Consider the following 16,466-nt stretch of genomic DNA (forward strand, 5'->3'; position numbering starts at 1 on the left):
AGCTCTCTGCACTTGCTTTGCGTACTCTAATTGAGTAATTTAATAGACTCTTACTATTATAACTCTCACCTTCTTGCTAATGAGTCCTAAATCTTTCACTCCAGCACAGACTTCTCTTTTGAGGAATCTAACTGCCTCCTGGGTATCTTCATCTGGATGTCTCATGGAAAACTCATATTCAACATGTCAAAAACTTCATTCACTGCCAAACCCTCAACAATGAAACCCAGGCATCATTTTTAAACCTGTTGTTCTTTATCAATGTTTCCATGAAACAGTTCCGTTTCCCTTTCATGTGTGAAATGTATATTGGGAGGAACAAAGAACATATGTTTGTGAGACTCCCTGTGGCTCTCATCCAGGGTAGTACTGCCTCAAAACTGAGGGTGTGGCATACTCTTGATGGCCCAGGATCCCTCCTATCACCTTGCACTTTGTAATGGGTCCAGAAGGGAACGTGAAAGTGTCCTTCACCTCACTAAGGCTCTGATTGTTTTAGGGAAGAGATTCATCTTGTTGTGTGAATTTCATAGAGCCATCAAATGAGAATATCTATGAGTTATGCTAGACTTTTTCCATTCCTCCTGCAAATTACTTTATCCTACAAATTACTAATTTTATGCTCACATATTTTTTTTAAAGATTTTATTTATTTATTCGACAGAGACAGCCAGCGAGAGAGGGAACACAAGCAGGGGGAGTGGGAGAGGAAGAAGCAGGCTCATAGTGGAGGAGCCTGATGTGGGGCTCGATCCCAGAATGCCGGGATCACGCCCTGAGCCAAAGGCAGACGCTTAACTGCTGTGCCACCCAGGCGCCCCTCACATATTTTTTTTTAATGTGCTCTCTCTCTCTCTCTCTCTTTCTACTCCCCTTCTCAGTATTCTATTGTAGGCTTGTTCTGTCTCTTAGTTGGAAATTTTAATAAATTTCTTACTACACTTACTCTATTCGATGTTGCCAGCTTATCTCATTAGTAAAAGTTTTTCGTACAGCTGACAAATATATCTATCTAAAGTATAAATTTCATCTTGTCACCCCTATTTAATTCACGTTCAAGGTCTTCTGTTACCTACAGGATGGAGTTCAACTCCAGCCCATGATTCACCTGTGACATAACTTTCCTCAGGAAATTTTCTCTGACCCAGGAATCCTCCTTCTGTGTGTCCACATTTCCTTATTACGTGCCTATGTCTCATTGTTACGTACTCATTTTTGTACTATAAAGCTGAGTTGGTGTATCTTTCTCTGCCACTAGACTATGAGCTTCTTGAGGACCCAGCCTGCACCTTAATTATGTTTGTATTCGCAGTGCCTCGAACAGTGCTTGAGACATATCAAATGTTAAAAAAAATATATTTTGAATGAATGCGAGGTGAGTATAGAATGAAATGATGGAAAGAGCTTCACAGAGGGGGCTGCACTGCATTGGGTTATGAAGGAAGGGATACTTTTAGTACAAAGAAGGAGGAGGCAAAGTCTTCCAGGAAAGGGACTGGGAAAAAGGAAATATAAAACAATCTTCTTGGGGCGCCTGGATGGCTCAGTCAGTTGAGCGTCTGCCTCCAGCTCACGTCATGATCCCAGGGTCCTGAGATTGAGCTCCATAAGGCTTCCTGCTCAGCAGGGAGTCTGCTTGTCCCTCTCCCTCTGCCCCTCCCCCCTTGTTCTCACTCTTTCTCACACACACACACACACACACACATACACACTCTCTCAAATAAGTAAATAAAATATTTTTTTAAAAAAACAATCTTCTTGTTCATTCATGCATTGTTCAAGCCATGATAGGAGTCCTCTTTTTCCCCTCAGTGTAACAGAATTCATTATGAAGAGATCTGTTTTCTTGTATCTTGTATTTTGATAATTTGCCATTTTTTCTTTCCACCCTTCTCTTTATGTTGGCATAAAACTTCCTACATTTGCCTATTGCAGCATTTCTATTTCTCTAAAGGCAAGAACCCACTGAGATTGGGAATGTACATGAACTAGCTTGGCATTTAAATATAGACAAGTCCACATATTTTCATTGTATTAGTCCATGCTCATCTTTCACCCCCTCCCTCCTCAGTGACTTCTTCACTCATGGGTCATACTAAGATGAGAAAATACAAGGTAATAAGGCAAACTGTTTTCTTTTGAAATTCCTGGTAAGATGTTCTGAGCAATTTAGATGATTCTACAGAGCACCACAATCTCTTGTGAAGTTAATGTTAGCTCGTGATTAAACGTTGGCATTTTTCATTCTCATATTATAAAAAATATATAATTTATCTTCTAATATTATAATTATACATTATGTTAAAGAAAGAAATGTACATACATAACAAAGAAAAATTATCTCATTCTCTTTTAAGCTTAAGTTCTCCGTGTTTTCCTGGTTTCAAGGTTTCTTAAAGCTAGAAAAGATTGTAGACATTGTTGAGAGATTTTATTTAGATATTATTTAAGCCAGAGCTTCCCCCAGTGCTTCTGGTATTACTTCTCCACAGTCAGGAGCCTCTTCTCTACCCTCAGATTTTTCTCTAAATGCTTCCTCTATCTTCATGCTTAAAAGAAACATGGCTACCCCTGAAAACACCACAATCCCTGAATCTATGTAATTTGAGGCCATTGTCCTTTCTAACCATTTCTCTCCCACTCTCTTGTTAGAAACTTGACTCATTTGAGGATCATGCCAGTCAGATGTACTCCCTTGTCCCCCTTCATCACTGCTATTTATTAAATTTTGGTTAAGTTTCCCTTGTTTTCTAGAAGTGTTGACACTTAACTTACAGTCTTTCTCTGCCTTCCACGCCCTTCCATTATCCTGAGACACCAGCACAGCCTCTGAGTTTTTAGCTTTTCTCCTATATAATGACTTTCTCCTCTACCTGCTCTGCTTTCATTTTAGTGGCCACAACCAGATCCTAGTCATTATAACTGTTCTACTTCTCAAATCGCTAAAGCAGACATCTTGGTCTCCTCTCTTTCCAATTTGCTTGGCCAAGTATTCACAGTACAAGCAGTCTTTAAATTCACCATGTTTCCAGTCTGTTGATCCTTTTACTGTCTTCCATTCTACCCTTCCTTTCCTTTCTTCCCTTTTAATCCTTTACATTCCATGGTGTATCATTCCCAGTCACTTTCTTAATTATCTTAACAGTAACCTACATTTTCTTGTGCCTGCCCTCCCACATGGACCTTAGCCTACCCTGCAACACACATTTTCTTTTTATTTTTTCCTCACAAAACCTCTACCTGGCTGAAGTCAGCTCCCTGCTTTCTCATCACCTGAAGTAGAACTGTGGAGAATTTTCAGACAAAGTCACTCAACAGGGTCTATGTGTAGCCCTGTAAATTTAATATCACCAACCCCAAATGAGTTCCCAGTGCTCCATTAGCCATGGTCATCTCTGTCACTTTCCCATTCCCCACAGCAATAAAATTAAACTTTATTCTTTTCAAATACTCCTCCCACTTTAATCAGACCTCACATTCTATCAGAGAAAATAAATAATGTTAGACAGAAGTGTACTTATCTTGAGGCTACCAAGCATACAGATTATCTATATATACATTGATGTCACTTTCCTTCCCCTCAGCGATAATGGGAATGCCTTATGTTCTCTGTCTTTGGGTTATATGTCTATCTATGCTTTGGGTTCCATCTTCTTGCCCCTCTCAGGAGTTTTACAACATTATTTTTCCATCTCTCTTCTGCACAGCCAACCTCTCTGTTTCACTTAATCCTTCCAGTTGGCTTGTCAACATATGGAGTCCCTCCCTTTAGAGACTTGACAAAGTATGTCTTTCAAGTTATTGCTCTACTTATCCTTTCCACTTTAACACTAAGTTATTCAAGAAGTTATCTACACTCACTGACTCCCAGTCAGTCCTTCACCCATTACAATCTGTCTTCCAACCTTTTTACTTCCACCAGAATCATTTTGCTCAACAGTTTATATCCATGTTGCTAAACGCAAAGGACATATTTAAGTCCTTACCAAATTTACACTCTCAATAAGAGTTCAATATTGTTAAAGATATCCTTTCCTTCTGATTTTCTTCTTTCTTCTTGTCTGCTTTTGCTCTTGTACTATAAAATTAAATGTCAGCATTTTTCAGGGCTTGGTCCTGGACTTGTTTCTCATCACACTCAAAGCAAGGTCATCCACATCGTTGTTTCCATTACCACTAAAAGGCAGATGACTCACAAATCGCTTGTTCAGTTAGGACTTCACCTCTAAGCTCCAAGGCTACACATCCAGATGCCATCTGGACATCTTGATGCCCAACTCATGATCTGTCCTTTGTCCCAAACCAGCCTTCTTCTGGTGCTTGAACATTGTTTAATGGTACTACAATCCCTTTTGTTGTATTTGCCAGAAAGGAAAATGAAATTCTCTCTCCTCGGACTCAATCTGTTATCTAACCTTGTCAGTTTTGCATCATAGCTTTAACTTAGTTCACTTCTCTCTATCTCCATCACCACTCTTCCAAGATGGACATTGCTTGCCTGGAGCACTGTCACGGGCTCCTCACTGATCTTCCCATGCATAGTTTGACCTTCCTCCAGTCTATCCTACTCTAGAACTATCCTCAAACAGGAGTAATTTTGCTTCCTGCACAAGATTGGTCAATATATGAACACACTTCTGATTGTCGTGACTGGGGGGGAGGGGTAGTGCTACTGGCATCTAGTGGGTAGAAACAAGAAATGCTGTTAAATATACTGCAATGCACAGAATTGGCCCCCATAATGAAGAATTGTTTCAAAATGTCAATGACGCCAATGTTGAAAAAACCTACTCTAGAGGAAGACCAAGCTTCTCACAACGCAGACTTGGTTATGTCATGTGTACATATGCATGTGCGCGCGCACACACACACACTTTCTTAAAATTCTTCAGTAATTCCCCATTTGATTAGGACCACTATAGTTAATATGGCCCTCCAGATCATATTCTAGCCTCTGCCTACCCCTGCAGCTCATCCAACATCTTGCTGTCTCTCAGGCTCCTTGGTTCAGTCTCATTTCTATCTACTGAGCTTCCTCCCACCCCAGGACATTTGTACATGTTGTTCTCTCCACCTGGAAGGTTCTTCACTTAGTTAAGCCCCATTTCTCCTTCAAATATCAGCTGCAAATCTTTTCCCCAGGGGAGTTTTGCATGACCTTTCTCAGTAAGTTAGTTCCCCTATTTTAGATACTCGCTATTTATATACCTCTGTTTTCTGATCTGTACATTGTTGCATATTTACATTGATTTATGTGCTGTATTACAGTCTCCCTCACTAGAGTGGAAGCTACAAAAGATGAATAATAACTTTTTATTTTGTTTTATTTTATTTCAAATAAAATTGCACTACAAATGTTTGGTTGTTGAAAGTTAGATATTTAGTGACTAAGTCTCTTAACATACCATATGAGAAAACTTAGTCTCAGATACATCAAGGAGCCAAAGCAAGGCCACACAGCTTCATAAATAGTGAGAGAGCTTGAATCCAAGTTTCTCATCATCAAGTGCTGCATATTTTCCTTCTAAACTGGTGTTTTGTGCATTTGTTTAAGCCTGCAGATTTTTACTTAAAGTAAATCTTTTGTGGAAACAGTGCATAAAACAAATTAAAAGAGATTAAAGCAGATCCCTGCTGTTATTAGAGACAGCTCAATTCAACCTTCTCTGAAATTTTTTATGTCCCTACACAAACCCCTCCCTCCCACTTGACTTAAGGAATTTACTCTAAGGAACTTGTCACAGAATGACTTGGATCTGAAGGTCAAGGCTTGGAAACAGGTCTGCCGCATTCATATATGGACTGTGGGGTCTTTTACCACCTCGGTATATGATGTACTCTTGGCATTTGTGAATTTGAAGTTGAGAACACCAATATAGCATAAGTTAGTGTCATCACTGGCTGAGATATTTTCTTGAACAGTTTCACCAAATCACATTGCCATGATTCTATATTAAACAGAGAGGTGATCTTTTCATGTTGTCAGTTGAGTCCATGGACCATATTTAGCATTCCACCCTTTGTCAAAACAGAATTTTCTGAACAGGAATCACTGCTTTTTAAGCATCTTCATTTTATCTTTATCTTATTTTATTTTTGCTGATGCTAGGAATTGGGTTAAATTGCTAAAACAAAAGCAGATAAATACTGCATCCATTTCATAGCAATCACTTTACATGACAGTGGAAGAGGATACCAGAAGGAACTGACGTGAGGACTCTTCCTGTTCACTAGCTAAGGAGCTCACACCCACATGCCAGGCATGTCTGACATTGTCTCTCAACAACATAAACATCACTACTTTTATGAACATTTGGGTTTTTTATAATAGCTGCAAGCACAAATGTTAAGGGCAATGCCCTGAAAAAATGGAAACTCCTTTTTCTCTGTTTTTCTCCTGTAAATGTTTTTAGTTCCAGACCAAGTTCACAGTAATGAAGATAGTAAACATCGTGTATTTGGAGGGTATTTGAAGATGAGATAATTAAATGCATACCACTATTTTCTAGTTATGTATTGATATATGTATATTTGATATGATAATATATATATATATATGAAAAATGGATGTGAAAATTAGAAAATATAAGCATGCTAAGAAGTTATTTTCCAAAAGCCTTGCCTTTCCATCCTATCATAGATGTAGAAAGCATATCTATTCTAAGAAATGTTTGAGTTTTTAGCTGTCTCTCAAACTTAACTCATTCATTCCAGTATATTTTAAATGTAATGGAAATAAAGAGCAATTTGTCACATCATTGTTTGAATTGCTGTTGTTTAGAAAATATAACTTCATATATAAAAATCTAAAACTTATGTGTAGCTATTGAGACAATTTTCAATATATTACTTGATTTTTTAAAGAAAATTATACTTTTGCTTTTCAAGCTGTCTTAGCTCCTTTACTAGCTTTTTACAATTTTTTATTCAAAACAATTACTCTGATTGATGCAGTTTGTTTTATTACATTCTATTACTTAATCTATAAAATAAGGAACACTAGATTCCCTCTATTTGAAATACCCTTTATCCTTTTTTCCTTTGGGAAACTTTTATTGCTTCTATTTTAAGTCACTGTCTCAAAGAAGTAATTTCACAATCTTTATGAATTGCCAAACTTACTTACTTAATGGTGGCTGAATGGGTTTGTAATTTGGGAGCTCTGTAATTACTAAGATTATTATTACAGGGTGAACGTGACATTAAAAAAAAAAGGCATTTCCTTCTGTCTTAAGCATATAATGTCAATATATTGCTATTTTTTTTGAAGTCCTTCATGGACGTTTCTCATGTCTTAGGAAGTTGCATCTATTAACATATATTACATATATATTATATTGTGACCCTTATTTCCACTTTCTCTCTTTTATGAGAGCAAAAAAAGCCACATGAAAGAAAAGCTAATTCAGAAGTTGAACTAGTGGCAGAAAAGTAAACTAAGTGTCAGATATGTGTTTGCAATTCTTGGCTAAGTTATCAGAATTTTACCCGAAGCATATTGGAAAACATCAGTCATGGGAACCCCCCTCCTCTCTCATTCCTGCCTTCTAAACCCCCTGAAAACCACATCTGTTTCCCACTGATAGCTTTTAATATGCATCCCTTTAATGTCTTCTAACAGGAAGTGGAAATTGAGAGAAGTTTGTGTTCACCAACATTTAAGAGTCACCCTGGGAGCCAGTCCGATGATTCTGTGAATGATTCAGACAAGAAAGGCGAGGAAACATCTTTTGACAAGATGTCACCTGAAAGTGGTCACAGCCACATCTTTGAAGGTTAGCACAATATTTTGATGTGATCTCTTGGGATCATATATTGTACAACATCAGTGGTTAAATAAGAAAATATTTAAGGTTTTGTTTTAAAAATTAAGTAGAAAAAATGAGAGAATATAGCTCAAGAAACACAATTAAGGAAAAATAGAGGTATATTTAAATACTTCTCTATTATATGTACTTTAATTTTTAAAACTAAAATATATTTTAATTGATTCTAAACTAGCACAATAAGCATTTTCAGTATTAGACTTTTTGAACAGTCATTTGACTATCATCTGACTGTTCCTTTTGTGAAAAGGAGACATATTTGTCTCTCTGTCTGTGGGATAATAAAAGAATAAAATATAAGTAACTGTCAATGGCAAAATTTTTAAAAAATGGAAAATGCCTTCAGCATCTCTTTTTTTCAGACAATTAAACTAAATGTGCTTAATGAATTTGGAATAAAAAGTGACATGAGAGTGTCATAATTTAGGAGAAAACCTCATAAATTTGATTAATATTTTACCAATGTCATTAAAAAATTAATAGCTCATATGTTAGAAATTACACTATTAATAAAATTTTCAACTATGACACAAGTGCAAAATATGAATAATTTATTGGAAAATGCAGATATCATTTATCATTTCTGATTAGTCACATTTTGGTTTTTTTTTTTTTCATTGTAGCCAAGTAATGCATACTATAGTATTTCTGATGTTTGTTAAAGGTCATAATTAGTACAACTTTTAGGATGTCAAGTGGCCAGTCAACATGAGCAGTGTAGAATATAGCAGGCAGTTCACAATTTGGGAAAGCCAATAATGCTCTGCTTTAAAACTTTGATATTCAAAGTGTCATCTGTGACTCAGAGTATCAACATCACCTGGAGGCATATTAAAAATGCAGAAATGTGGGCCCCATACCAGTCCTATCAAACCATAATCTGCATTTTAACAGGATCCTCAAATATTTCATGTGCACATTAAAGTTTGAGAAACTTTATGCGCTTCTGGATAATTTATGTGTGATTCAGGCCATTCCGATTCCAATTGATTAAGTATTGTAATTTGGACTGGGAGGTGGATGTGGGAAGAATAAAGGGGAGTTTGCTGATGATGAACTGGATGGACATGGATTTCTAAACACAGGTAATTTGGGATTTCAATTTCTAGTTTTCATTTTCAGTTCATTTTTGTATGCCCGATTGATATCCTCATATGATTAGTGTCAGTCTTAAGGAAGTTACTCCACATATTTCAGGCTTGTGATTCAACTTTATGAGCACTTGGAAGAATGCAAGAGAATCAGGTTAGCAGAGGCCAAAAAAGAGAAGCTTTAGGAATGATTTATGTTCAGGTGAGGCTGGCCCGTGGAGATCTTAGCATAGGGAGGCAAAGATGAAGTTGGCAAACTGACCGGTGTTACATGAGATGAACACCTTCACTCATCCTGCCTCGCTTCTCTCCTCTGTTTTCTTAGGTTCCCATGCAAAGATTTTCAAAAGCCTCTTTATTTTACACACTTAAAAAGGTATTCTGGAAGGTAACCATTACTGAGTGTCAAGATATGACTTAAATTTAAGAGTGACCTCAGGTTTAAATTTCCAGGTATATTGAAAATATCAAAAGCTAAACTGAAAAACACAGAGTGGGAAAACTGTCCTAGAGATAACATAGCAGCTAACTTATATTCTATCTGTACAATGCACAAGAACTGAAATTTCTATGTGTCACTACTTGTAAAAGAAAGAAACTTCCTTCATTATGGGATCCTTTATGTCTCCCGTGGTGCCCAAAATTTCTATCTTAGGTGGAACAAGTATGAGCCCTTTTAATACTTATAGTTAGCTTTGACAGGCTTTGTATGAGCTTGACAAAACCTACACAACTAAAGAATACATTGATGTTACTAGTCTGCTGCAAAGAGACTTTATTCCAAGAAGATAAACACGTGTGTCTGAATAAAATGTGGTAATGAAGATGTCAGAGTGTAGGATTATATGAGTAACTGTGATGGCTCACATACTAAACATCTTAAGTAGCCTCAAGAGTTTCATACTTGGAAACAATATTTATTTATAGCTCTTTCATAAACAGTAGAATCTTAGAAAGAAACTTCAGTAGACCAACACAATGTAGCTACCTAACGATCTGCATTCTTGGGATTTAGTTAAATCAGTGCAAATTGGTCAAAGGATGCATCTCAGGACTCTGGAGTAGCAATGGCTGTTGGATTAGTTTCCCCCTTTATCCTCAACTGCAGGTCCTGGGTAGCTGCACAGAAAGGCACTGAGATTTCCCCAGATTTCTTTCTATGCTTGATGATCCATCCACTCCCAGGTTGTGTTTAACTGCTTTCACCGCCCTTTATTAGGTTTGCTCTGCCTTCCTTACCGATATACTTGTGTCGGATAAATCATAGTGCTTCCTGTGCATGTTGGTGCATTCCATTCACATTTTCTTTGGGTGTACTCTAATTGTTAGCTGTTCCAATGATTCTAGGAAGACTTGGCTCATTTGAAATTAAATGTCAAGCATGACAAATCCATAATTTGACAAATCTGGGTGATGTAATAGATGCAAGAGAAGAAAACAAACTCGCATAAATGGTTTGATTAACTGTACCACAGTAATATAAAATCTTATGTGTGAAATTTCTTTTAGATATTTTAAAACCAGTAAGTTGGAGAGTGAATATTGGGGGTCTTAGATACTGATTTACATGGTTTGATCTACTTTACTTTGATCTACCTGTATATAGAGTAAAAAATTTATTTTTTCTGCAGAAAAATTCTGGATCAAAGGGTGCTTCAAATAGCACAGACGATTGGGTAATGTTCATCAAGTTTAAATGATTTAATATGACAATTACCTGCTTTTCACTTTTAGTCCCTAAACCATAATTTTAATATTAATCTTCTAAGTCATCAACATATAAAATGCTAACAGATAAAATATGCATTCAAAGTCATTCTTTCAAGGCTTTTGTAATAAACCTTAGAAATTACTTGCTGTATTTCTCTTTTTATTGTGCTCCATTAAAGCAGGTTCATTCTTATTCTTATAATGGCAATTCATCTCCTCTGATAGATTTTACAAATCAAACTGGGGGTTCTGGTTTTTCTATTTTTCTACTCCTCTTTAAGTGGTGGGATCCTTTCAGTTACAAGTGTTTCTGAAATACTGATGTATGTGCCATATATGTATTTGTGTGTGAGTTACTGTTGTTTATGTATCTTATTTTTTCATTTAAAATAATTTTAGAGACATTTAAGGGAAATGCTTTTTATATTATAGAAGAGCTCCTTATGTCTGCTGTCCAGTGTGCTAACCACTAGCCACTACCACACTGGTGGCTATTAAACACTTAAAAAATTGCTGGTGCGACCAAGCAACTTGTTGATTTTATGGAAGCCTAATTAATTTGAATGTAAATAGTCCTGTTTGGGACAGCCCAGTCTTAGCAGATGTCATTTCTCCAAAGAATTTGTCCACCCTTTTCATTGGAAAGGATTCAGATGCTACTTGCTCATTTTAAGTTATCCTCTCTCTGCAAATTTACCTTAATTAAAAAAGTATGTGGGTAAGTGTAAAGATAACCCGTGTTTGTAAAATAAATCTTAGCAATAATCCACATATTAAAAAGATTGCCTTCAAGAGCTAGTGGCGGTCTCCTCACTGTAGTATTTCCTAGTGATAAGGAAAAAATCGTTTCATCTGCGTTCCCTTTTCAGCATACTGAAAAACAATGCTTTTATCATTGGAACAGAAATATCTACTGTGAGGCTATGCATTTTTCTGTAACATCTTTTCTAGGGCTTAATTTTCTTGGGAATATGAATCCTCTCAGGTCAGGAAGCAAACCATTTTCTAAATACTTAAAAGTCAACAAAGTTAAATGAAATGCAGTAACAGGTTACTTTAAAATTAACAGAACTATTCCTTTAATAAAAAAGGGCTTTGTTTGGAAACATAAATAAATCAGACATTTAGTCACAGAGCAGCTCCAGTGAGGCCATCAGCACCATTTGTTCTGCTCTGACTGATTCGTTCTGTCTAATGAGACTCAGACAACAGGCTTTAGACCTAGTCTCTGGACAAACGCCACGGTGGACCCAAGACTCCCAACACAGGCTCCATATCTTCTTTCATGCCCCAGACAATCTCCTATAAGACAGCCATGTTATTTTAATTCACATAGGAGACTTTTCATTAGTAAAAATGTTGTCAGTGAAGCACAATTTAAAATAATCCTGAGAGGGGTGCCTTGGTGGCTCAGTCGGTTGAGCATCTGCCTTCAGCTCAGTTTGTGATCTTGGGGTCTGGGGATCAAGCCCCACATTGGGCTCCCTGCTCAGTGGGGTGTCTGTTTCTCCCTCTTCCTCTGCCCCTCCCCCTGCTTGGGCTCGCTTTCTCTCTCTCTCTCTCTCTCAAATAAATAAATAAAATCTTCAAATAAAATAAAGTAAAATGATCCTGAGATAACAACCTTCACAAAATGAAGAATCCTTTTGTAATATCCTAAGTATTTGGTATGTTTCATCTGTTTATTCAGATGGGGTTTTTTCCCCTTTCTTTCTTAAAGTGGGTTTTACCTTCAGTTTTTCAATGACTCCCACATATTCCTTTCAGTTGCTTTTATAATCAGTGAGTCAAAACAAATTCCAGAGTTAAATCATGGGCTCTACCGGAAGGGGCAGCTGGAAGTTTGCTATTCTGAGGAAATTGTAATGAAAGGTCTATTCATGAGGTCTTTCACATGGAGGCTATAAATCAACACCTTGGAATGCTGGAAAATGTCCATTGATTAATAATCAAAATCCCAGGACCTCATTTTGAGCTTATGTATGGTCATACTTAATTTTAAAACATGATGCCATCAAAGAAAGAGAACAACAAATATAAATATCCCTCTTGAAACTCATTCATTCCTTTTACCTCCTTGTAACTGCAAAGAACTGTTATTTTTAAATATTCTGATTATAGAATCAGAATGTATATCTATTCCTGGAGAACATTTTTGATGTGGTATTTTCACTTGTCCATTTATTCATTCACTCAGTAAATATTTATTGAGTGCTTAAATCTGCCAGGTAGTAGTTGGTCTAAGTGCTTGGGGGCATCAATGAATAAAACAGAACAAAAAAAAAAAGAGAGAGAGAGAAAAGAAAAGAAAAGCCCTGCTTTTGTGTGGCCTGTATTATAACAGGCAGAAACACACCATGAACAATAAAAATAATGAAGAAGTAAATTACACACCAGAAGGTAGTAAGTTCTATAGAAAATACAGACTGTGACAGAGGGAATGGACGAGGTTTGCATTTTTTATTAGAATGGTCATGATCAGCCACAACAAAAAGGTGACATTTAAGCTAAGACTTAAAAAAAGTATTTTCCCTTTTCCTTCATTCTTAAAAGCATACAAAGTCATATTTTGATGATATTTGGGAAGATTTGGGTTAGAATCCTCCCTGGGTGATCTTCTTCCCATGATTGGAGCAACTATACTGCTAGTTTCTATGCCGTTACTTGAAGCAGAGGAAAGATATACATCAATAAAACCCTTATACTTTACCACTGTCGCCATTGCAAAGTGTATGGAATGACTCCTCCCTTTGTTCCTCAATGTGTGTCTTGCACATTTGGGGTATTCTTTCTCTATTCTGATCTCCAGAGGACAGATCCAGACAGGAGGCAAGGAGTACAGGCAGAATCACAGGGCTGACTGAAGAGGTGGAGTCCATACATGGGAGCCAAACAAGGAATTGGTTATTCTTGGGAAAGGGACTTGAGAATTACCTAATAGGTTTGAAATTAGAATGTTAGCACAAAGGTGAAATACAAGAACCCCACATCTTAAACTGAGTTTATGATTCAATGTGTTTATCCAGGTTGGCACAGCTCATATGACCATCAGTGTTCCAAAATAAAGGCGACGTTAGAGGTTCACGAATGCAGTAGGTCCATCCTGGAGAAGTTTGGTGACAGGTGTTGGTGATGCAATCCTAGTTGGGTTTAAGGACAAAAAACCCTGTCACTAAGGATTAGCACATGACTAAGAGACTGCCCTGGGGCAGTGATTTTGAATGAAGAAAGGAAAGAAAGGATGCAAGAGTGAGAGGGAGAGAAGAGAGGACAGGCAGGGAGGAAGAAAAAGAGACACAGAGAGACAGAAGCAGAAATGGAGGGAAAAAAGTAAGAAGAGAATGGAAAAAACAATAAAGCAGTTCTATGAAGCTTTTGAGAAATAGCTAGAGTCCAGTTATTAAAGAACTGTTTTTTTTTGGTGTCAGAAACAAACACAGCAATAGCCATAAATTCAGCAAACGTTCACTGAGAAGGAAAGTGAAAATTCCAGGTAGATCTAGCAAAATCATGAAGGAGTATTGAAAGTAAGGAATCTGGGAGGAGATAGGGACACTTTTATATATTTGATGCTCAGCAATTCAATAAATGTCTTTCTATCCCCATGTGGTAGGGCAAGAGAAAGTTCTAGATTCTAAGCTGAGAGTAAAACAATTCAGGTTAATTACACTCAGCTGCCAGATTAAGAAGGATGCCAGGTTTAAAAGAAAAGGGAACACTTGATTTTTGTGCTTTCAGAATTGATTAAAATGTTCATCAATATGTTTTAAAAATGTTTACAAATTTGAAGGAGTGGAGTATTTGGCTATTTTTCACCATGATAGAAAACTAACGTTCTAGGGGCAATCCTAAACTCTAGATATCCCCAGATATGGGAAGAGGGTGAGGAGCCACCAAGAATATTCACTAATTAATTTTTAAAATCCATTTTTCAAGGTATATGAAATTTGTAAAGTAATTGGATTTTCAGATTTTAAGCAAATACTTTCATTAAAAATGTGTGTTTTCTCTGTACAATTTTTATGGATATTTAATATTAGAAATACCTTATTTACTTGAAATCAAAATTAATTATAAATACTTATAACCATAACTTCTTATTCCTGGTTAATGCAGCTTCACATGCGCTTTAAAATATATAGTGCCCATGATGAATTTTAAGAATAACAACCTATTAATAATCAATGTGAAACACAAATAATAATAGCAGATGAAACTTTCTCTTTGTGAAGAGCTACATGATTCTATCTTTGGACTCTTTTTCCACATCTATAAATATGGGTATGGGGCTAAAATAATGTTCTATGAATAAATTCTGCATGTCACAGTTAGGATTCTTTATTTGCAACACCAAACTGATGAAATAGTATATGAGGCCTCAATTAGAAGAGTACACAAAGTCCTAGCCAGAGGGTCTCAGAAAGTCTTAGAGAATACCATAAACTTTGTATTGCCTAAGACAAAGAACCAGTTGTTCCACTTGTTTAAAAAAAAAAAAAATCCTTTCTTGCCAAACTCATTCTGTTTAATTGTTTATTTGGTTTAATATTTCAGCACTTAAAATTCTAGATAGCTCCAGATTTATTAGAAGACATGTAATCATTCTCTAGTGACTTGGTAGGACCATTGCTTTTCATAAACATCAGGGAAGAATTTGGTACACCACCTTCAAACCTATTTTATACCATCAAGTCACAATACTTTCAACTCATTGCTTGACTATCTTCATTCTCCATTCCTTTTTTTTTTTAAGATTTTATTTATTTATTTGACAGAGAGAGAAACAGCCAGTGAGAGAGGGAACACAAGCAGGGCGAGTGGGAGAGGAAGAAGCAGGCTCCCAGCGGAGGAACCTGATGCAGGGCTCGATCCCAGAACGCTGGGATCACGCCCTGAGCCGAAGGCAGATGCTTAACGACTGAGCCACCCAGGCACCCCCTTAATTCTCCAGTTCTAAGGCTGACATACTGCACCATGGGAGATGGTATCAGAACGAGTAGTCCGTTCGTTTTATTTCTATTACAGAGAGGAAACTATTAAGGAATTTTAATATTAATTTCTAATGGATCCAATTTGGTAAATGACTAGTAGAAGCAAAATATAAATCCTCTCTGGAGGAATGTAGCTTCAGCTGGGGCCTCAATAAAATCCCAAAGATGAAGTTCCAATGAACATGAACTCACAATCAAAAATCAAAATATAGATAAGAGACAAGGCTACATAAGAGCCAACAAGCATAATAAAGCAGGACTATACCTATATAGACATGAGGTATGAATTAGAGAGTCCAGAAGGGGATCTCTGTATCCTATGGAATTTAGTTTACAAAACATTTAGAATTCAAGTTAGTTGAAAATGGAAAGACTAGCAGTGAAATAGTATTTGGATAATTGTCTGTCAAAATAAATAAATAAATAAATAAATAAATAAATAAATAAATAAATAAATCGATCCTGTGTTGCATAATACACAAAATCTCTTCCAGATCTTTTAAAGTGCCAAACATAAAACTCAAAACTCTAACAAATATTGGAAAAAATGTAGGTTATATTTATTAAGCTTTCAGAGGGGGAAAGGAATTCATAAGAAACACTAAAAACAGAAACCAGAAAGAGAAAATATGAGATTGATATCACAAAAATAGTTAAACTTCTGTTCTATGAACAATATATTAAAAAATTCAAAAACTAGAAAGAAAGAGAGAAAATACTGTAGCACAAATAAGCAACAAAACGTTAATGTCCAGGATATATAGGAAGCATACACCAAAGAAGACACAAGCAAATTCAAAATTAGAGCAAAGTATGTGAACCAAAACAAAACTATAAATGAATAATAA

The 16,466-nt window shown here is 36.4% G+C and overlaps 1 protein-coding gene across 1 annotated transcript in view; it reads left to right on the forward strand.

Moving 5' to 3' along the window:
- LOC148110750 (uncharacterized) overlaps positions 1-7,780 on the forward strand; it is a 275,376-nt gene extending 267,596 nt beyond the window's left edge. The window contains exon 3 of the mRNA XM_087863015.1: positions 7,622-7,780. Within this exon, the coding sequence (XP_087719141.1) occupies positions 7,622-7,780 (159 nt within the window). The remainder of the gene's footprint in view (positions 1-7,621) is intronic.
- The last annotated feature ends 8,686 nt before the right edge of the window (positions 7,781-16,466 follow it).

Source organism: Ursus americanus, chromosome 1 (genome assembly GCF_024610735.1).
Source record: "Ursus americanus isolate L20-20 chromosome 1, mUrsAme1.1.p, whole genome shotgun sequence".
NCBI lineage: Eukaryota > Metazoa > Chordata > Mammalia > Carnivora > Ursidae > Ursus > Ursus americanus.